General features: G+C 43.8%; 1 protein-coding gene across 1 annotated transcript in view; it reads right to left on the reverse strand.

Moving 5' to 3' along the window:
* LOC144789783 (matrix metalloproteinase-17-like) overlaps positions 1-21,955 on the reverse strand; it is a 184,089-nt gene that overhangs the window by 53,072 nt on the left and 109,062 nt on the right. Inside the window, exon 7 of the mRNA XM_078665354.1 lies at positions 3,745-3,827. Within this exon, the coding sequence (XP_078521480.1) occupies positions 3,745-3,827 (83 nt within the window). The remainder of the gene's footprint in view (positions 1-3,744; positions 3,828-21,955) is intronic.

Below are 21,955 nucleotides of genomic sequence, written 5' to 3' on the forward strand. Positions count from 1 at the left end.
GCCAGTCAAAAAAGGTGGCGGTCTAGCCATAATATATAAAAACGTCCTTAATCTCTCCCTCCTAAAAGACTCAGACCACCAAACCGTTGAATACCTTGGTGCTGAACTCTTGATACAGGGCGCACCCCCCATCCGACTGCACAACATCTACCTCCAGCCAGGTGAACCGCCTCTCTTTGCCGAAGAACTGTCTGACTTCATCTCACTATCCTCTCTTTCAAACTCCAAAAACTTCTTCCTAGGAGATTTTAACATCCATTGGAACAACGCAGAGGATCCCATAGTCATGCGTCTCAATACCCTCCTAGAGATTAACGATCTCAAACAACTATTTCAACATCCAACTCACATCAAAGGAGGAACTCTTGACGCCATCATTTCCGACAATGACCTCACGTCCCTTTCCAGCATCACCCCCACTGACTGGTCGGACCATCATCTCATTGTTTTTAAGATCGTAACTAATCCCGCTCCCCCAACAAAAATCTCCAAACCCTTAAAATGGACCAGAAACCTTAGTCAAATTCCTTCAAACGTACTTGAACTCCAAGCCCAACTCCTGCTCATCCCTCTCTCCAACAATGCCAACGAGCTTACTGAGCATTTTAACAAGACAGTCAATGAGGTGCTGGATCACTTAGCCCCTCCCAAACTAAAAAAACGAAAAACATCCCATCTAAATCTTGGTTCAACTCCGATCTGAATAATGAAAGACGTTCTCTTAGACAGACTGAAAGAACATAGAGGCAAAACCCCTCTCCCTCCCATCTAGCACTCCTCAGATCAGCAAGATCGAAATACAATAAACACATCTTCAATGAAAAGGCTAATTTATTTCGATCACAACTTGATCGTGCCAAAAATAGGCCCAGAGAACCGTTCAATATTGTTAGAAAACAAACATCATCTGCCCCCACAGAGCTGATTGCTTCGTCAGAGAGATGCGCAGAAATTGCCAACTTCTTCTCTGAGAAAATCACCAAAATTGAGCAATCTTTCCTCACTCTCCCTGCCTCCCCTTCCCTTCTACCTGCTGGTGACATCTTTTCAGCCCTCCCACCCTTGTCGACCTCGCCCTTTCATCCTAGCACTCCAACACATAGCCCTGTCTCTACCTCTCCTGATGAAAAATAATGCCTCCTGGCAAAATTTCCATCCTGTCATTGAACAGGAAGTCCTCAGCATCATCTCCAAACTCAAGCCTTCTTCGCACTCCAAAGATCCTCTCCCCTCCAGCCTCGTCCATGACCTCAAACACATCATCGCCCCTTACTGAACTTCAATCATTAACTCCTCCTTTGCCATGGGGTGTGTCCCTGACTCTCTCCAGCTTGATCAAATCACTCACATCCTCAAAAACCCATCTGCCGACCCGAATGACCCTAACAACTTTAGCCCCATTTCGAACCTCCCGCTGCTATTTAAAGTACTGGAAAAATGCGCTCTCCGACAACTCGACAATCTCATCTACAATTTTCACCTCCTTGACCCATTGCAATCCAGTTTCAGAAAAGGATGCAGCAGGGAAACAGCCATGCTCAAGATTGTCGACAACCTCCATCAGTTCCTTGACAATGGGGAGTCCTGCCTTCTCATTCTCCTTGACCTCTCCGCTGCCTTCGATACAGTTAATCACGCCTCTCTACTTAAATCACTCGAAACTCGTTACAGCATCAACGGTCTAGCCCTCAAATGGTTCTCCTCCTATTTCCAACACAGAACACAACAAATCAAAATCAAGGACTGCCTCTCCAACCCCAAGCCTGTCTCCCTAGGCGTACCCCACGGCTCTATTCTCTCTCTCTCCATCTTCAACCTCTTTATGGAACCCCTTGCCCTTGTTCTGAAACAAGCAGGAATTAACTACCATCTCTACACGGACAAATCCCAACTGTACTACAAGATCAAATCCCACTCTGATATTATTCACCTTAACAATGCCCTGAGTATTATCTAATCCTGGTTCTTCTCCAATCACCTCAAACTTAAAATAAAACCAAAATCATTCTCTTCTCACCCAAAAACAACAAACTCGCCATCCAAGGCTCGCTCTCTGACCTCAATGACCTGAACTGCTCACTCTCCTTATCTAACTCAGCAAAATCATTTGGCTACAATATCGACAACAAACTCACTATTAACAACCACATTAAGAACGCAGCAAAAGGAGCTCTCTGAACTCTCCGGCAGCTTAAGAAACTCAAACCCTTCATTCCTTCTGATGACTTTAAATGGGTTGTCCAATCCCTAGTCCTCTCCAAAATAGACTATGGGAATGCTATCCTCACTGGAAACCCCAAAACACACCTTGCCCCCCTCAGATCTGTGCTCAACTCTGCCGCCAGGCTAATCACCGACTGCAAACCCTTCGACCGCATCACCCCAGCCCTCAAGGCCTTAAACTGCCTACCCGTTGAGGGAAGATCTGCATACAAGACTGCCTGCATTACACACAAAGCCCTCCACCAACAAACCCCGCAATATCTCTCCGACAAACTTGAAAAAGCGGGCTGCTCCCGGCAGTCGAGAAGCTCAAATGCTCTACTTCTCGTCCCCCCCCCCTATCAAATAGGAGCTCCACACAATCCCGCTCGTTCTCCGGAAACGCCCCGATCATCTGGAATGACCTCCCCAGAGACCTGCGCTGCAACCCCTCGTACCACAGCTTTAAAAAAGACCTCAAATCCCACCTACTCTCCAAATACTGGGGTCCGTAATCGCTGCATTCAACCCTGTATTCATCCCCCGTCATTTATTCCCCTGTCCAACTCTTCCCCTCTCTCTCTCCTAGACTTTCTCTCCACTCGAATGCTACCCTCCCTCTTTTTAACCCTTACCTCTAGCTCTTCCTCAATCTCCCCTAAACTCGTTGCTCCCTTCTCCTCTCTTTTGCTCCCTCCCACCCTATTTCACTCGATTCTGTCTTCGCTTCCTCACCTAACAGCCCGAATTTCTCCCTTTCCCCCTTTTCTAATGTGAGCTGTGCTGCATGTTTTGGACAATGGATATATGATCAGCCCTATCCCTTTTAACTGCATAAATGAAAGCCTTGTCCCGGGTAAAGGACCCTTCTTTAGCTCCCTTGCCTTATTATTTCTGTGCTAACCATCTGCCGTGTCATTCTCGTTCTTCTCAGGGCCATAACAGTTAGCCTATTTGCTTATTTAAGAAGTGTTTTTAATGTGTAATGTCTGTATATTTTCTGATCCCGCTGAATCTACTGTACCGCCTGGAATCTTAATGCTCATGTAAAGCGCTCTGCTACCTCCGGGTCTTGCAGCGCTATATAAAACTTTTCAAATAAATAAATAAATGTATCGTAAATATGAATCAAATAACTTACATTTCTATGTTACAATGGCTTGTTTTGCTTAACCCCCCTCATCCACTAAATCGCCATAAACTCCAGCCACACTCGAACAGCGTGTGCCTCCTGGAGTGGCTCCAATTCATCCTCCATGATTGCTTCATCAAAACGTCTCACCGTCTCTTGCTCACGCACACTCATCCACCCTTACAATCCCCTCCCACAGTGGAGTGGAGACGTATATGAGGGTAACTCACATGCATGACCTTGCCTAGCATTGAGCTATTTAGTCTTGTGCCCGCACACAGCCCTTGCCTAGCACAAACCTGTATTTGGTAACTTCACTGTGCTTGGTAAGTGGAGACTTATGGTGCAATTAAAATAATTGTGCATAAACTAAAAATTAGCTGACATAATTACACCCTGTATAGACACACCTTTGAAGAAGAATGTTTCTCCGCGGATCTGCGTGGCAGCATCAATGCCTGCGGTGCAGCGGTCGGGAACGTCTTTTAGGAGTCTGAATAAAAGAGAAACACAGAAGGAAGATGATGATCAAGCAGGGCTAAGAGAGGATTAGAATACCTGACACGTAACCACAGTACACACTTTAGAGACATGTAGAATTCATTGTATTGGAGTAGGTGCACCCCAGCAGCATATGAGAACCTTCGTTCAGTTTCATGGAGGATTTAGAACTCCATTCGAGATTTTGTCTTTGGATATGAATTGATTTAAGAGGTTTGAAATGTGTTCAAATTGACTTAACTTCTGAGGAGAACAAGCGGTGACTCTTTCTTACATATAGATATTACAGAACGTTCCACCATTTGTTTGGGGAAATACAAGTATTTTTCATTCAATTGCTAGTTACTGCCTCTATTGCAATAATAGAATATAATAGTCTGTAGATGTTATAGTTTAGTGGGCAAGACCTGAAAGATAGAGAATGCACAGTTGAGGTGGGATCTGAAAACACCTGGAACCTTATAGCAAGTAGATCTGTGCAATGCTGATTACAAATTAAACACATGGTCTTATTATACAACATGTAAGACAAGAGAAGAATAGAGAAAGGTAAAGAGATAAATTATGAGATGGGCAATGCAAGAAGAGTGAAAGGGAACTTAAAAAATGAGACAATGGGGCCGCTTCACAAAGGGCCTCCACACTCATTAGTTCTTTGGCATATATTCCTATATCAATCCAATACATACATATAACAAACCATGTTTTGCATTGTGCTCAGTTCAAGAATTACTCAGTTATGTATATTTATGGAGAAATAAATTCCACTCAAAGATCCCTCCAATCTAGAGTCTTCTTTGCACATATAGGCTGAATGTCACTAAGTCGAATGTTCAACCACTGCTCCTTAAGGATATTTCAACGTCTATACTGTATAATGTAAATAGACTGAATGCGTTGATATTGTAATCATATAATCATGCATTGTGATGTAAATAGACTGAATGCGTTGTTATTGTAATCATATAGTCATGCATTGTGATGTAAATAGTTTTAATGCGTTATTCTCCCTGCCCACATCTAATATTTTTCCTAAGTATACGCCCAAGAACTCGTCCTATTGTGTCTTTTAATGATGAACAATTTACATGTACCTTAAACTAGGGTCTGCTATTTAAGAATTGCGTCTAGTATTACAAGCAAGTTGTAGTTAGTTGCCTTTTATAAACTTCAACAAAACTGTGTAGGTTGCTGCAGTGAAGTTTGAATATCTCTTACACTCTTTTGCACTGCTGTCCTTGAAGTAACAGAGGGGCATATTACCAAGCAATAGCGATAATTATCGCTATTGCTTGGTTAGCAAGAACAATTTACCGCCGAGATTCGACGATTTTTATCGCAGATAAACCTTGCTATTAGCAAGGTTTATCTCAGAAACGATAAAAATCGGCCGAAATGCATGAATATCGCTGTAAAGTCAGCGATATTCATGTATTACCAAGTGAATGCTCTTAGCCATGTTATCCACCTCCCATTGGATAACATGGCTAAGAACTGCTCAGGGCAGGTGTTAGCTTTTGGAGATATTCGCGCTTAGCGCGAATATCTCCAAAAGTTGGTAATAGGAGATAGCGATGTTAGCGACTGTTTCCAGTCGCTAACATCTTGGCACGCCCACTTTGCATGTCATTAGTGATAAATTTCTCTGACATGCAAAGCGGGGCCCAAGATGGTCGCTATCTCCTACTAGCTGTCGCTAACTGGTGTTAGCGACAGCTAGGTAATAGGGAGATAATTTTATCTCCGCTTTCTTGGCTTTTAAAGCCAATAAAGCGGAGATAAATCCCTTGATAATATGCCCCAGAGTCACCTACTAAAGGCCAACTTATCAAATCTGCTGCTGAAATGTAAAAAAACATCTTTTGGAAAATATAGAACATTCACTATTAAGTAATTGTTGTGGGTTACAGAGGCCAGCTTGAATATCAACAGGAAACAATAAATATAAAATGAAAATATGTCCCTTGCAACTGATGTTATTTGATTTCCATAAACGTTACGTCCCTGTCTCAAGCAATGCATGCTGAAGGTGTGCTTTGTAATTAGTGATACCTTACTTGAGCCTCTTTGGGTAATATGTAGAAAAAGCTTGAGAAATAAATTAATTATTGATATCAGTGGATTTTTGTCTTGACCCTTTTATAGATGTACATGCTGTGAACATACTCTCATCTCGCGATTGAAACCAGAAAGTTATGAAGTGATTATTAACTAATTTGGGACAACAAAAAGACCATGGCATCTTCAGACAACAAAGATTTTGTAAACTCATCAAGAAGAAGTGTCCTGTTTTAAGACATACCCATGCTTAGACAGTTCAATAGTATTTCATAATAAGTTTCTTTCTAGCACCAATTAAACTACCAAAACTATGTAATAAAAGTGAAAGATTAATATGAAAAATAAATGTTATCTTCTCCCAACAGACAATTTTTAAATGTCTTTAAGGTAACAGGAGCGGGAAATGAGGATTTGCTCAATATTTGCTAAACAAGTAGTTGACCCAGTCTTGGCTCATATTGTTTTCCATGTTTGGGGAGAAAAATATATCCCATATATCCCATGGTCTGTCTCCCTCTCAGTTCTAGTATTGAGGTTAGCAAGATTTGATGCAATCAAGGGTCGATAAAACAAAAGAAGCCTTAGGGGGCATACCAATAAGTTCAAAAACAATTATGTGTAGACATAGTTTAGACTTTATAAAAGAGCATTGCAAAATATTATACACACCCTCTTTTAGTTTATTACATTGACGTCAACAATGATCTAGGAGTGTTATATGTGTCCTGTAACTGTGTAGAAGAATACCAAATATCATTAAACAAGCATTGGCAAAGTCAGTGCGTCTGTTTTTAATATACCAACTAATATACCAACAAATGTAAACAAAGGCATTCACAAATGCTGTTGTCATGTGTAGTATGCAGGAATATTGTTTATCACAGTAAAGCCTGCCCTACTGGCTTTGCCAATGTTGAAAAAAAGGAGCAAACATATTGCTTTCTGTACAGAATGCACGTAGGAGAAAAATAACTGAATGTGACAAACAGCGTGGTTGGGTTTATTTTTAAGATTTAGAGTAATCATTTGTGCATTCAAATGCAAGCATTTCCTGAAAGGCAAAATGATTCATCACTAGCTGATAGCTTGAGGTCAGAGAGTAATACTCCTCCTAGTTGAAGCAAATTGTTGACCTCTCTGTGCATGTTTAAATGAATTGCTAACATTATGTCATCCAGATATCTGTGCTGTCATGCCAGACCTAAGAAGGGATGTTTACCTTAAATAGATAAACCCTTATAATGAAAAATGTAGAATAGCCATGCACAAATATTTGGTGTATTTTGCCGTTCGAGGAAATACTGTTTTCAGGGTCATTTGGAATGTGTGGGAAGCTGTAAACAATACGATAAAATTAATGTGTTCTGAGCCTGTTAGTACAAGGGCACAAGCAAAAAGCTGGTGCTACACCAATAATTGGAGAAAAGGAGAGAGAAACAAGGCTTGTACTACAACATTTTAGACAATATCATGAAAAATGGTTGTGATAAAGGTATTATCCAATTGTGGTGTAATAGAAAAACATCCGACATTCTGTAATTCACTTCATTAGAGGGGCAGTGCTCATTTCTTACAGATTGCAATGCGGCGCAAATCCAGTGTAGGTAAACAGAGGAATATAGACCTGAAAGGGCTTCCACTGATGCTCTAAAATGTTCTTCTAACTCTCTAAAGAGATAATCATTTCCATGTTGCTAAACACCACTAAGAGCCTTTTAACAATGTCTCTGATATCACCAGAAACTCCTCCCCAGAGTTCCCTATTCTTGGGGCATTGATAACTGCAGAGAGGGAGGTGGTGGTAGAAGAAACTGGGTACACATGTGGGACCCTGATGGTCACCTTAGAAATGAGGAATTACCGAGGGATTGAGTATTTGGGGTCCCAATTATTTTAATTATTGCACCCATAGGCTCTCCCTGCTCTCAGCAGGTAGAGTAGCTGAGTGAGCGTTAAGGGGTAGTAAGGAGTTTGTAGGGTCATGGAAAGGGTGACATTACAGTGTAGTAGGGAATTTTGAGTGTTCAAAGTAGGGTAGAATTAAGGGGTATTAATGTTTTATTATGTCCTGGGAAGGGTAGTGTTATAGAGTGGTATGGGTTTTTACGGTACCAGCAGAAGTATTGTTAAGGGGTAGCAAGAAATAGTAGCAACAAGGGTCTGTAAAGGGTTTTTAGAATTCAGGTAATTACATTTAATATAAAAAAATGTCAACTTAAATTATATATAATAGTAGGGTAATTTTTAAAAATGAAACTATACATTAAAAAATAATAATTAAATTAACTTTTGGGGCGCTTAAACATTCTCTCTAGGCAATATATTTTAAAACTAGGAAAAAAACAGTCTATCAACGAGAGCCATGTTACGGTGTTGCTGAAGTTGATGAAAGAGAAGGAAGAGGTGGCGGGGATTACAAAATAGCCATGTATTCCTCTTGACTGCCCTTCTGCCATTTGTGCTGTTGCCAAAGAAGAGAAAAATACCATAATTATCGAATTTTCTAGGAGACATACACCATTTCAGTGTCATGTTTTTGACCCAAAGTTCAAGCTCAGTTGTAATACAATACTCAACTTGATAAAGAGCTTGGGTTAACATAACTTGATACACAAATTATTACCGCTCTTGGAGTGTAAGCACTTTTCAGTGGAAGCACACAATGTCTGCCCAATCAAAACATGTACGCCTGCCCACAAACATGTGGGTGGAGCCAAAGCTCCACTCTTGGCACTCCTTAAAGCTCTTTTTGAGTTGATCACTTTCAATCAAACCAGACCTAAATATGATGCACCCAGAAAATACCTTTATAAATCTACCTTTTACAAACATAGCTTTCCTATAAAGCTTGATGTACAGATCCACACATGTTGAATAATACATTGTTTCACTTTAGGAGAAAAGCTTTAACTGTCTCAAAAACTATTCATTTTCAAAAAAATCCATACAAAATAATATACATACAGAGAATTTTGGTCAGTGGGCTTCATCCACTGGTTTTTAATTGTTATTTACATTTTGCTTCACCTACAACAACAAACAGTATAGGATAGTTCATCAGTCCCATTTTCACACTGGCACCCTACACTTTGAGTGACTACATAAATCCTGTACACATTGTTGACATCCAGCAGAAAATAGTTCCTTTCTTTTCTGTGTCAAATCTGGTTCAATGTGTCTGTATTTTATTTCTATTAACTTTAAATATTAGTTATTTATTTTGACTGCACTTCGGATACGCAGTAAGATGAGGATTTATTTTCCATCTCCTTTTTAAAGTTGCTGGCATAAAGTGTTTAAATGGTGCTATAACAGTGTTGTTGACAGTGGTGTGAATGGTCTGTTGGGCAGTGATTTATTCCTTTCTCCTTCAAGAACATTAATAGTAAAATGCACAGCTAAAAGGTTTGTATTTTTTTTTAAATCACTAGTAACACAACCACATTAGTAAATATTTTTAATTTAAAATATTTGATTGCAAGGGTAAGATATCTACGTTCAGTTGGGTACAAGTGTTCTCTTTTTCTATTCATTTTGATGGAATTTATTTGCAGTATAAAATAAAACATATTAACCGATGCACCAGCTTGCCAAAGTCAGACCTATTCCTTTGCCAGTGTTTGTTTTTTCGACGTTAAATGCATTTTATAGGACATCGGGGTATAAAGCTAGGAATCTAGCATTTTCTGCTCTCTGTACATTTAACCTTTTGGCTGCTTTTATGATATTTGATTAGACTTTGTGTATAGCTGTGTCTTTTCATTGTAATTGAAAAACTCAATAAAGAATGTTTAAAAAAAACTGTGCAGGACTTAAGGGGCTGATTCAGAATCTAAAGTATGTGATCAATATTCGCAGAATAGCTCCAGACAAGGGCAGCACAAAGGCAGAGGAATGAAGGACTTTAGCCAAGCAGACTGGATGACGTCTAAGATCACTTTATCTCATTACAGCCCATTAAAGGGCTTATTAAATGACAGGGCTTGTAATACAGTATCTTGGCAAAACCAGTTACAGCTATAATAAAATAACTAGTTTATGTGCTGGGGGTGGCACTGGCGCCAGTGGACAGTTGTAATGCCATATGCATGAAAAATGCATCCAGTTTTGTGAAGTTTAAATTGTACAGGAAGTCCCACCCTTTCCCCTGATTCCATCTGCATGCTGTGGACATGCTGGAGAGGAACCAGTGACAACAGGAAAGTGCTGACGAGCAGCCATGTTCAGGAGGTCAAGGGATGGGAGGAGACTGTTCAAACCTTGTGTAGTGAAGAAGAGATAACGTTTTTTTTCTTTTTTTATATATAGTGAACCCTGGCACTTACACCTAAAAAGGATAAGAAAAATGCTTCCAAGAAACCTCAGCACTCCTCGCCTCCCCGACTAAAATACAAGGGATGTAGTTCCCTTTCCTTGGTGCTGGCGAAGAACAGCGGATGCCGTTGACCGCCAACAAAATAAGATCCAAAGTCTCTTGGCTCTGCATGCTCACTGCTCACGCGGCAGAATGTTATGCCTGCCAAAGAATTCTACGTCACACCAGATGCAGTAGAACTGCTCTCTTTATTCACAAAATATTTTTAAAAACTCCGGAAAGCAAACATTTTGAGTCACACGTAGAATGCACAAACATCCCATGGCAACACGTGTTTCAGTCCCGTATGACCCTTCCTCAGGGTCTCACTGGGAGCATTGGCTACCTGTTGTAAATTCATTAAACTCCTGCGGGTTATCCAGATGCTACAAGAACTCAGTAATTTGACATCTTGGATTATAGATTACTAAAATCAACTCAGCTGCATTTACATTGGTGGTATACTATAACTAAATGTTCAATCCTTTACGCAATGCAAGAGTGCAGCAGGCGTCTTTCAGCATTTTGCCCTTTTCAAGAACCAGGCATGCTAACTGGATCAGAATAAAAGTTTACGAAAACAGTACTGTGGTTCTGGGTAGGATTGACTGTCCTATTCCACACAGTTCTGTATAGTAATCATTGAAGGAGAGAGTCAGAATGTTTTCACGAAGCTTGCCATTGATTCAGCAGTGAGTGTTAGCAAACTGCAAACAGATGAAATAACAAATAGGAACCCCATTGTTGAACCTAGGGGAGTCGCACTGAGCTGCATGACACTGAGGGCCATGTTTACTATTTTTTCATGCAACATAGCACAGCAAGGGTACTTGTTTTGCAGAGCAGAAAAGCTACATAATAAAAAAGATATTAACATTTCTGCTTTCTCCTTGTGCTGGTGCACTTTTGTGCTGGCTAGCGCCAATGCAGGCACTCGTGCACCTGCATTATGGGGCATGATTGTTTTTGTGCAGGAAGGTGCACTTTCCTGCACAAAAGAAGTTTCACCTTCCTCAACTAAGAAGATGCACCCTCCTTCCCAAAAATGATCCAAGGAGGAATGTTCCTCTTTCTGTCTGTGATGCAGAAAGCAAGAAACAGGAAATAACAAAGAGAAAAGAAGGGGAAACATCATTTACTACGAAGGCATCCCCACGCATAACGTTTACCACTGTACACTTACCACGCAAACGTTTTTTCAACGTGGGTGCCTTCCACGACCGTCTATACCACGAAAGTACGTTCAGCGTGGGTTGGGGGGAGACGTGGTATTCCGTCCAGTCGTGCTGGGGGGGCTGGGGGAGGGTTGGGAGGGGGGCTAGGGGGGCTGGGGGGGTCTCCCCCCCAAAAAATAACAACAATTAAGGAGCGAGTTAGATTTTAAAAAAAAAACGCTCTGTGTTATTAATGAAGTAAAAGGAAAGAGCCTCCCCCAAAGACGTGCAGTGTACGTCAAAAAAGAAGTCCTTTATTTATTTTGGAAGACGTGTTTTGACGCTTGTTTCCATGGTAGATGGAAGTAAGGGCTGCTGGAGAAAGACGTGCAGGTAAGACGTGGTACAATCCTTCGTTGTAAATTCCAGCGTGGTAAAGCCACTTGCGATGTAAAATTCGCGTGGTTATGCCATGCGTGGAACTTGAAATCGTTGAAAAATCATATATTCGAAAAGAAGATGTTAGTACTCGTTATGCCATGCTCTTGAAGGTGTACCAGTTTGATGCTATCACGTGTTTACAAACCTTAGTAGGTCTGAGATTGCATCAAATCTATGGGTGGGTGCACAGGAACACCCATGCTCCACCCATGGAATGCCTCCCAGCTTGAAATTAAATGTAACGCAGTTCAAGCTGCTGTGTGGTGTTGCATTCTTTATAAAGCCACACAAGGCGGCTCAAATTTCCCATGCGTATCTATGTAGATCTTACTGAAGCCTTTGTGTTGTCCTTGCGTCACCTTGTGTGTAGCTGTAGGTCCAAGAGCAGAGGACTGCATAGCATCCGAGTGATAAGGAGATTATACACACATTTCATGCCAAAGAGAAGAGGAATTGAAAGAACTGATTGAACATTTTACTTCGAGGTGAAGCACCTTTAGTGAGCTCTTCATGTCAGTATGTAAGACCATCATGAACACCAAAGCAGAGCAGGCTTTGATTCTGAAATGTGCATTGATTAAACTATCTCCCTTCGACAGCAAGTGCATTTTATAAAAACCTACCTGTCGTTGTCCAAAAGATTATCAATTGTTTTCTTACACTACTTACCAAATGTGCATAGAACGTTGAATGAATGAATGAATGAATAAAATATTTAATAAAGCGCGCGATGGCCAAGCGGCTTCCTGGCGCTGGGGACCTGATCAGAAACTCGGCAGAGGGGACCCAGGAAAGATTTAAGAGGGAAATGCCTGAAGGAAGAGGAAGGTTTTAAGGGCTTTGCGAAAGTGGGAGTAGATGGGAATGGAGCGAATAGAGAGAGGAAGGCTATTCCAAAACTGGGGGGCAAGGACTGAGAATCGGGTTCCCCCGGTTCTGGATTTGCGGAAACGAGGGGTGTGAAGAAGAGAGAGAGAGGAAGAACGGAGGGTGCGGACAGGGGCATGGGAAGAGACAAGAGAGTTGATGAACAGGGGTGCGGAGCGAGAGTGAGCCAAGAATGCTAGACAGGCCAGTTTGAAAAAGGATCTGAGACGAACAGGGAGCCAGTGAAGTGATTTAAGAGCCGGGGTGATATGAGAGGATTTGGGGAGGGAGAGAATGAGACGAGCGGCTTGGTTTTGAATGGCCTGTAGGCGGCGAGATTCGTAAGCAGGTATGCCCACATACAAGCCATTCCCGTAGTCAAGGCGAGAGATGACGAGGGCCATGACTATGGATTTGAGAGCATCAGAGGAGAAGAAGCGGGAGATTTTCCGGATTAAACGGAGAGAAAGAAAGCAGGAGGACACAACCGAGCTGATCTGACTGTGCATGGATAAGTCATGACTGACTTTGATGCCAAGAGTGCGGACAGAAGAAGAGGGAACAGGGGGGGGACCAAAAGAGAGGGGCCAATGTGCGGGAGTCCAGGGGTTAGAAGAGCCACCGGTGAGAACAAGTTCGGTTTTATCTGGATTGAGCTTCAGTTGGTTAGCGCACATCCAGTCAGAAATGAAAACTAAAGTGGAACAGAACTTGGGAAGAGAGTCAGGGGAGGAAGAAAGATCGAAGACGAGCTGAAGGTCATCTGCGTAGTTATACACAGAGACCCCCAGCTCAAGAAGAGAAGTGATGAGGGGGTGAATATAGAGATTGAAGAGGAGAGGGGAGAGAGAAGAGCCTTGGGGAACTCCACAAGTGACAGGACGGGGAGGAGCGGAAAAACCGGAGAGATGAACTGCCTGGGACCTATCCTGAAGGAAGGACGCCAGCCAGGAAAAGGCCACGCCCCGAATGCCCGCTGCGCTGACACGGTCGAGAAGGATGGCATGGTCGACCGTGTCAAACGCAGCGGACAAATCGAGAAGGACCAGAGCCTGGGGGAGATTGGAGTCAGCCTTCCCCTTAAGCTCATCCAAGACTGCGAGGACCACCATCTCCGTGGAGTGGCCCGGGCGAAATCCTGCCTGATGGGATGCAAGGAGGCTGTTCTCCTCAATGTAAGAGGAGAGGCAAGAAGTGACATGAGCCTCGAGGATCTTGCCCAGGTAGGGAAGGAGAGAGATGGGACGGAAATTGGAGGGAAGAGAGGGATCTAAACCAGTTTTCTTTAAAATCGGAAGGACTATGGCAGATTTGAAAGAGGAGGGGACAGATCCAAGAGCCAGAGAGGAGTTAAGGAGGGCAAGAGGAGGTCCAGAGCAAGTGGTGAAGAGGGTTTTAAGGATGCGTGCTGGCGCGCAATCCAAGGGGGAACCGGACTTGATTTTGATCAGTAGATTTAGAAATAGTTCAGTAGAAAGAGGAGGGAAAGAGGAGAAAGAGAAGGGAGGATAGATGGGAAGACAGGTGGGGCGGGGTTGTGGCAGTGTGGGAATGTTAGCTTTGATCTTAACGATCTTATCAATAAAAAAATCGTTAAGTGAAGAACAGAGGGACTGTGAGGGAACCGGACTGGGGGTGGAGCGATCAGAGGTGGCAAGATTGTAGACCAGAGAGAAGATTTCACGGGATTTGTTATTCGCGAGAGCTACTCTCTCAGAGAAATAGGCGGTTTTTGCCGCCAGGATCGCATTTTTATATTCAGCAAGGAGTGATTTGTATTTGGCGCGCAACAAGGGGCAATAGTTCCGTCTCCAGTGGCGTTCCGACCGCCTTAGGTCGAGTTTAAGAGTTTTAAGTTCTGGAGAGAACCATTTGTGCGCGTCATGAGGACGCATCGCCTTGATCTTTTTAAGCGGAGCGACAAGGTCGCAGGAGGAGGAAAGCCATGTGCCAATGGCATTGACCTGAGAATCAAGAGAAAGATTGGTGAGGGTAGGGACAGATGAAGCCAAAGTGAGCGAGAGAGAGTCAAGGTCCGTTCGATTCCAATTGCGGGCTGAGATGTTCTTAGGGAGGGGAGGCTTGTCAACCACTCCCAAGAGGATGGCAAAAGAGATGGAAAAATGATCCGACCAGACGCAAGGGGAAACAAGAGGGGGTGAAACAATAGGGCGAGAGGACCAGATTTGGTCCAAGATGTGACCCTGGACATGAGTGGGAACTGAGATATGAGAAGTGAAATTTAGGCATTGGAGAGTGCCTGAGAAATCTTTCGAGGGAAGGTCTTCCCTGGGGTCGCCCGGCCAATAATTAAAGTCGCCGAGCAATAGGACGGAAGAATTATTGACCACAAGGGTGGCCATAAGGTCCTGAATGGAGGCTACAAAAGAGGGCATAGATTGAGGAGGACGGTACACAAGGACAACAGTGAGGGGGACAGGTAGATTGAGAGAGCGGGCCACTAGGTAGTCCACATTAGAAATAGGGGGGTAATTAAGAAGTTGAAATTTAAGGGTTGACCGAATGATCATCGCCACCCCTCCCCCCACCTTGCCGTCCGGACGATCAGCCCGGAGGGCATAATAGGAGTCGGGAAGAATGGCTAAGAGGTCGGGAAGGGAGTCAGCGGTGAACCAAGTTTCGGTCAAAAAAAGGAAATCTGGGGAGTCGGAGGTAAGAAGATTAAAGAGAGCCGTCTGATGTTTGGCCGCTGAGCGGGTGTTAAGCAGTATGGCAGAAGCGGCGGCAGCGGCAGAGGCAGAGAGGGAGGAGGAAAAGGAGGCAGAGGGGGGATCAGTAGCTAGGGGGGAAGTGCTATTGGGGCTAGAAAGAAGCGGAGTCAAGTGAGGGGAAGGAGGGACGAGAATACCAAGTGTGTCAAGGTGGCGCAAGAGTGGGGGTGAAAGTGGGGAAACAGCATTGAAAGCTAGGAGTTGTGCGGAGGTATAAGCTAAAGAAAGGGCAGGGGGTGTGGCCCCTGGTCCCGGCCTGTCGCGGACGGGCGCAGACGGGCTTAACTTAGGCGCAACTTCGGCGCGCCTTCGTCGCGCCCGCTGCGCGCGTCCGCTACGCGGCCGGGACTGGGTAACCATTAAGTAGCGACACATGAGGGAAAGAGTCCGGGGGTGTGGCAAGGGGGGAGGGGCCAAAGAACTGCAGCGCCGAGCCCAGACCCGCCCAAGATGGTGGAGCCGCCCGTCCCACTCCAAGAGTCAGCAGGGAGGGGGCGATCAGCGGTGGCGGTCTGGGTCAGCGAGCAGGACAGGAGCAGCCAGGAAGAGCAGAAGCGCTGGCTCCGTAGCGCCAAACAGCGAAGCAGGTAGGCGGGCTAAGAACTAGTAGACTAGTGTCCAAGTAATTTTAAAAGCAGCGTTGCTCCCGGAGTCGCCTCGGGAGTTCTGGTGAGATGCAGGATCTTATGGCATATGGAACATAGATGCCCATTGGCTTGCACCAGTAATTTACTGTTTCTGGGAAGGATGATAGATAACTTGTCTCTTTAACAGATAACTAAATGCAATTGTTGCCTTTTTGGTTTTTAGCTAATTTTCCTTCTACCTCCTAATGCAGACTGATTGCTATGATGGTGGAGCCTAAATCCAGTTGTACCCTGCTGTAGGAATTGAGGCGCAAACTGAAAATTGCCCAGAAACGCACCACATATCTGTGCACTAGGAATCTCAGAGATACGGTGTAATTTTTGTTTTGAATCAGTAAGCAGCTTCATGTAAAGTCTATTAAAGGGAAGTTAATCGGCCAACCCCAATGTCCCCCAAGCGTCAAATCATATGGTCCTCTCACACTCAGCTTGCAGACGCTAGCGTGCAAGGCTGCTTCTTTATTTCTGGATCCCTGCAGGTCGGTGTAACCACATGCATGTATGATTTCTCTGTTTTTGTAATATTTCCTTATTTGGTATACTATAACTCCATACCCGGTCTATAAGCTGATTGTAGGCAAACGAGCATAGACAGCAATCATAGAAAGCACAATGAATAAATAAAAAATACAGTACATAAGCTGATCCTCACACAGAGCAGAATGACCTGGACAAGTGGGTGGAGCAACAGAATCTAGCGTACAGAGTAGCAATCAAGGAAGAGAACACTTGGATCACTTCCGGCCTACAACTTGTGACCTGTAAGCTATGATATTTGAAAAAATCAAAGGGGATGGGAGAAAGGAGGCTGAGGGCATAGAAGAAAGGACTGCGGCAAAGAATAGTAGAAACGCGGCCATGGAATCAACAAAAAAGTAAAGTTGAAAAGTGGGAGCTCCCCCTACAACAAAAAAAGAAAAGATTCGGTCAAATATAGAGGTCTGGGTTCAAGAGATGGTACATGATTTGTTCATGTGAGGATGCCTCTGCCATGTCCTGCATCCATTCCGCATGAGAGGGGCCAGCCCGCTGCCTCTAGTGGCACAGGATAGTCATTGTAGCCACCACTAGTGTTGAGTCTATCCACTGCTTTCTATGGTTGTCAAGGTCTGCTACCTTCAGCGTGTCATGAAGGAAGATCAGTGTTATTGAGGGTTGTAGATCAAGGGCACCAAAAGAGTTTATTGGATTTAGGACATGTCACCAGAATATTTGTAAAGAGGGGCTCCACAGACAACTTCCGTGAAGGAGCTCCATGTTTGCAGGAAGTCATGGATTGCTGATTCTGGCAGTGGGGTAATGTGGGGTAATTTGGCATTGGGTTGACAATGATGCAGTAGTTGGTATTCCCATTGTTGCCTCGCGTCTAGCTAGAATTCCTCCCGCAAGTCAGTAATGGGCTTTAGGCCGTCTGCACACCAGAGCTGGTCCATTGTATGAATGCCGCAGTCTTACCAGTCCATCCACAAAGGTGGTCACCTTTAGATTTTGAAGACATTTATTGTTCCAGAGAGGGGCTTTGTCATGTATGTAGAAGTGTACCTTCAATAATCAATATTTAGGCTCCCAGGTATGAGTTGAATGCATCAGAATGAGGCTTTCTTTCCCTGCACCGGTGAGGGGTCATTTTAACGTGCATCATTTATACCTGAGCCTTTCAGGAGGAGGCATTCAGTCTGGACCTTCCAAGTCCTTGGAATAAAAGTAGGCCAGTAATGCCAAATGATATGCCTTATAGTAGAGCAACAAATCATATAAGCCGAGAACTGCCGCTCCCGTATCAGCATGCAGCTTACTAAGTTTGAGCCATGGTTTCTGACCATCCCATACTTATTTCTTAATGAGTGTACCAACTTTATGGAGCAGATAGAGCAGGAGAGTGGGTGGGATCATTCCAAAGATATAATTGAAGTGGGATGCTGGTGTCATCCTCATTGCTTGATTGCCGCATCAGAGGACGTCAGGCCCAATCTAAGATGACTGCCGTGCAAAGTCCGGTAATGGAAGCAGGGGGTCCTTGCTGGAGGAAGTATACAAGTGTGAGACAGCAAGTACATTGGAGGTAAGTATCTCTACTCTCAGGCAGCTTACTGGGAGCGGAGGCACACCTCCCGGCAGCACCAGCATCCACGAGCACTGGGCACCACCATGTGGTCCCTAAGGTGATGGCAGAAAAGGCCCTCTAACAAGGCTGCCATGCCCAGATGCACTCGGTCAGGAGCGCCATGTTGGCTGTGTACCTAGTGCCATGCTGCCTTTGATGGCGTCTCCCTGAGATACCGGGGGTGTCTCGCCAACATCCTTGTAAGGGGCCAGAGAGGCCAGTTGAAAAAGAAAGCCATGGATAAGGAACAAATAGGCAGGGTTCTGTGGAGCACTTTCACCGAGCCCTGATCTTGCTAGGGGCTTGGCTCTGCCCGCCACATGTATGGCTTCATATTAACCCTATTAAGAGGGGTTGATAATAATATATGATTTACTATAATTGTTTATAACAGGTGTTTATGGTACAGTTGATTTTCCCAGTCTGGGTGTAGAGCAGTTCATGTGCTCAGGTGGTTCTTTAAGGTGTGCCATGTTTTTGTTCCAAAGAGTCACATTTTGGGTGTTTTGGGGGCAACAGGTCTCAGAGGTCCAGTCTATGGGCAGGGTTCACCTACTGACATTTGCTCCTGTTTCTATGTTAATTGAAAACCTCCACAACACTTTCTGAGGGTACTGTACATTTGGAACTTGCATAAACTACTCTCTGCTGGCCTTCCATTCTCCAATGTTACATCCGTATATGTTCTTCTGCGAGCTCAAAACCATGCGTCAAAAATAACTCTCTTGCGGTCTATAATCAATGTTGGGTACTTGTTCAACAACATGACTATTACAGCTGGTGAATAAGACCAAAGCACCCACAGCTCCTCATGCACAGCTTACTTTGTGCAAAGTTTGGACCAGTCTACGGCTCCTTAATGGCCTGAGGCAGGAGGTTCACAGTTCTGATTGAACAGCCTCCCTCTTGCCGTTGCAAGAATCATTGTTTCCGGTGTTGGGTTACCCTCTATAATAGTCTTGCGGGTGAGATAAAACGAATGTATCCATATTTTAAAATTCTGTAAGGTGTTGAATGCTCATTGATTTTGGTGCATGAGTTGGTTCAAAAACATCAATGAACATTATTTTGCCTTCCTTCCTTTTCAAAGGATACTTTGCTGGCCTGCTAGCCCTATAACAGACATTACATCAGGTGAAAAGGACCTTGATGGTGTGAGCTCTGCTTCGAGTGCAGTGGAACCATGAAGACCATCATGGAGGTGTGGCTCTAAGGCTGGTGAAACAGACACCGCATGAGAATAAATCGGGTTTGATCATGTAGCTATGCTTCAAGCATGGTGGCAGGACTGTGAAGTTGTGGTTCTAGGTCTGATGGAATAGACAACACAACCAGTGAAATGTAGCTCGATGGTGTTAGTTCTGCTTCAAGCGCGGCAAGACCATGAGGTCCTACTTTCCACCTGTGTATCTAAAAAAGTCTTTGAGCAGAAGGATCTCCACAAACCTCTCCTTTTTTTCATCCACATTATTTTATTGTGAAAACACTAGTTAACACGGTCTTGAAGTAGGAAATCTTGTTGTCCAGCCGGTCTGTGACATCAACAGACATCTTGACATCTAATGTTGTCTCTGCCTATTAGGCGACAAATCATACTGTTTCGATCTTGGAGTTGAGGTGAAGGGAGATGGTCTTTAGATCGAAAGCACTGATACAACCTACATGTGGCTTGGGTCCAAAGAAGCTGATGGTGGGCATTGCAGATGTTGAACCAGCCTCAGAGAATAGGGATATGGATCATAAAAGGGTGGCCTCAATTTTACAGACTGTAATTAGTTGAAACTTCATGCAGTAAAAAAGGGGAATTATAATTATTCAAGAATGTATACTACAGAGTATTGGTTCAATGTTCCATCCAATCTAAGGTCCGCTCTAAGCTGTTACTGAGATTCATGGGCACCCACAGAAGTGGGACATTTTTGTCTGTAAAAATTCAGTGAGTGTTTTGTTCTGTAGCCCTACCCCTGACCCACTGAAATAGTTTTTTTGCCTAACTGTATTTTGCCTACACAGTGATAATTTTTAACCCAGGAAATATTTGTTTAACTACTACATGGAAGGCAAAATATATAACACTGGCTGTGTATCGTTTAGTCCTCTATAATTATCCCTTCTTTATTTACCCCACTAGTATTTCCTTATAGTGGGCAAAACTGTGAAAGTGCAATTCCAGAAAATTAATATCTGGGGCAATAGCCTTTACAACACGGGCTCAGCCACACGTGCCATTTCCCCGCATGCGGACTCATGCTTGCCTTAACCATGCATATCCTTTAACCATGCATAAGCCTTAACCACGCATATGGGTGGTTAAGTTGAACACGCTGTAGATATGAGGATGGGCGGGAGAGTAACAGGAAGGATCGGGAGAGGAATCTCCAGTCTGGTAAGTGGAGCTGGGGTGTGTGGGGGTAGTTTTTAGGACTTGGCAGGTTTTAGGACTTGGGGGGTCGGGTTGTTTTTAGACCTGGGGGCTTGGTTTTAGGACTCACCGCAGGGGGGTAGTTTTCAGGCTTGGGGGTCAGTTTTTAGGGCTCAGGGCGGGGGAGCTGGGGTCAGAGTAGTTTATAGAGCTGGGGGGCCGAGAGTTAGGGCTGTGGATGGGGCTGAGGTCGGGGTTGTTTTTAAGACACAAGGGCCAACATTTGGGCTCAGTACAGGGGACAGTTTTCAGTTCTAGGGCAGCTTTATGTCTCAGGGCGGGGGACTGGGGTCGGGGTAGTTTTAAAGATGTGGGGATGGGTTTTAGGGCTCAGAGTGGGGGGGAACTGTTTTCAGGTCTGGGGCAGTTTTAGGGTGAATGTGTCTTAACCATGCATTCCTTTACCAATCATGTCTTTACCATGAAATTGCATGTTAAAGGCATGCGTGGTAAAGAAATACGTGGTTAAGACGCATTCATTATTGGGACCGCATTGTTGAGGCACGCCCGGTTTAGCCATGCTTGCTTCTGCCATACTCTCTGGAGTAGTAATTTACAACCCGTTGCAATTGTTTATGAAATGCATAACCAAGTCTTCATTTATTTTTTTTATGCATTTTTTTATTCCAGGGTCCCAGATATTGACGATCTCCTTTTCTGAATTAAGGACATTTAACCCTAAGAAGTTGAACTGGGCTGATGAAGGATGAGCTATCATCGAAAATGCCTCAGCAGAGATTGTCCAGTTCCTCTGAGTCAGAGAAATACCATTTTTTTCAGCAGGTTGGAGATTTTTTCTCAACTTCATGATCTTGTTTTCTAAGGAGGTCCAGAGTTTTGTGTTTGTATTTATTGTTGAGCAGTAATTGTAATTGCATTTATATAATGCTTACTACCCCTGATGAGGCATCAAAGTGCTTTAAGTCGCACAGCATGCTGCTCCGGGCCTCAAGGTTGATGGTTAGTTCAGTGTTATTGGTTACTGTTTGTTATTGGGATTAGACTTGTGCGCTCAAAGCAAACCATTCCATGCAGTCATTTCAGTTTTTTATGGTGGACTAAAGTATTAGCGGTTGGTCGTAATCATTAGTCCGGGGAGTGAGCTCAAACACATGGCTGGTGGGATTAATACAGGAGTTAGTAGGGATTATGTATTGTTAGGTTGCATAGGCATAGTATTTGTACAGAGTAAATCAACGGCACAGAAGAGCATTATCAGCTTGGGTGATTGTATACAGATAAGGATTTAAACCACGCCAGCAGACATCCTGCTTATGAACACCTGCTCGAAAAATACAAAGCACAAAATATGTGTCAATGATGAATCCGACAGAAGCA

The sequence above is a fragment of the Lissotriton helveticus genome, chromosome 1_1, assembly GCF_964261635.1.
Source record: "Lissotriton helveticus chromosome 1_1, aLisHel1.1, whole genome shotgun sequence".
Taxonomy (NCBI): domain Eukaryota; kingdom Metazoa; phylum Chordata; class Amphibia; order Caudata; family Salamandridae; genus Lissotriton; species Lissotriton helveticus.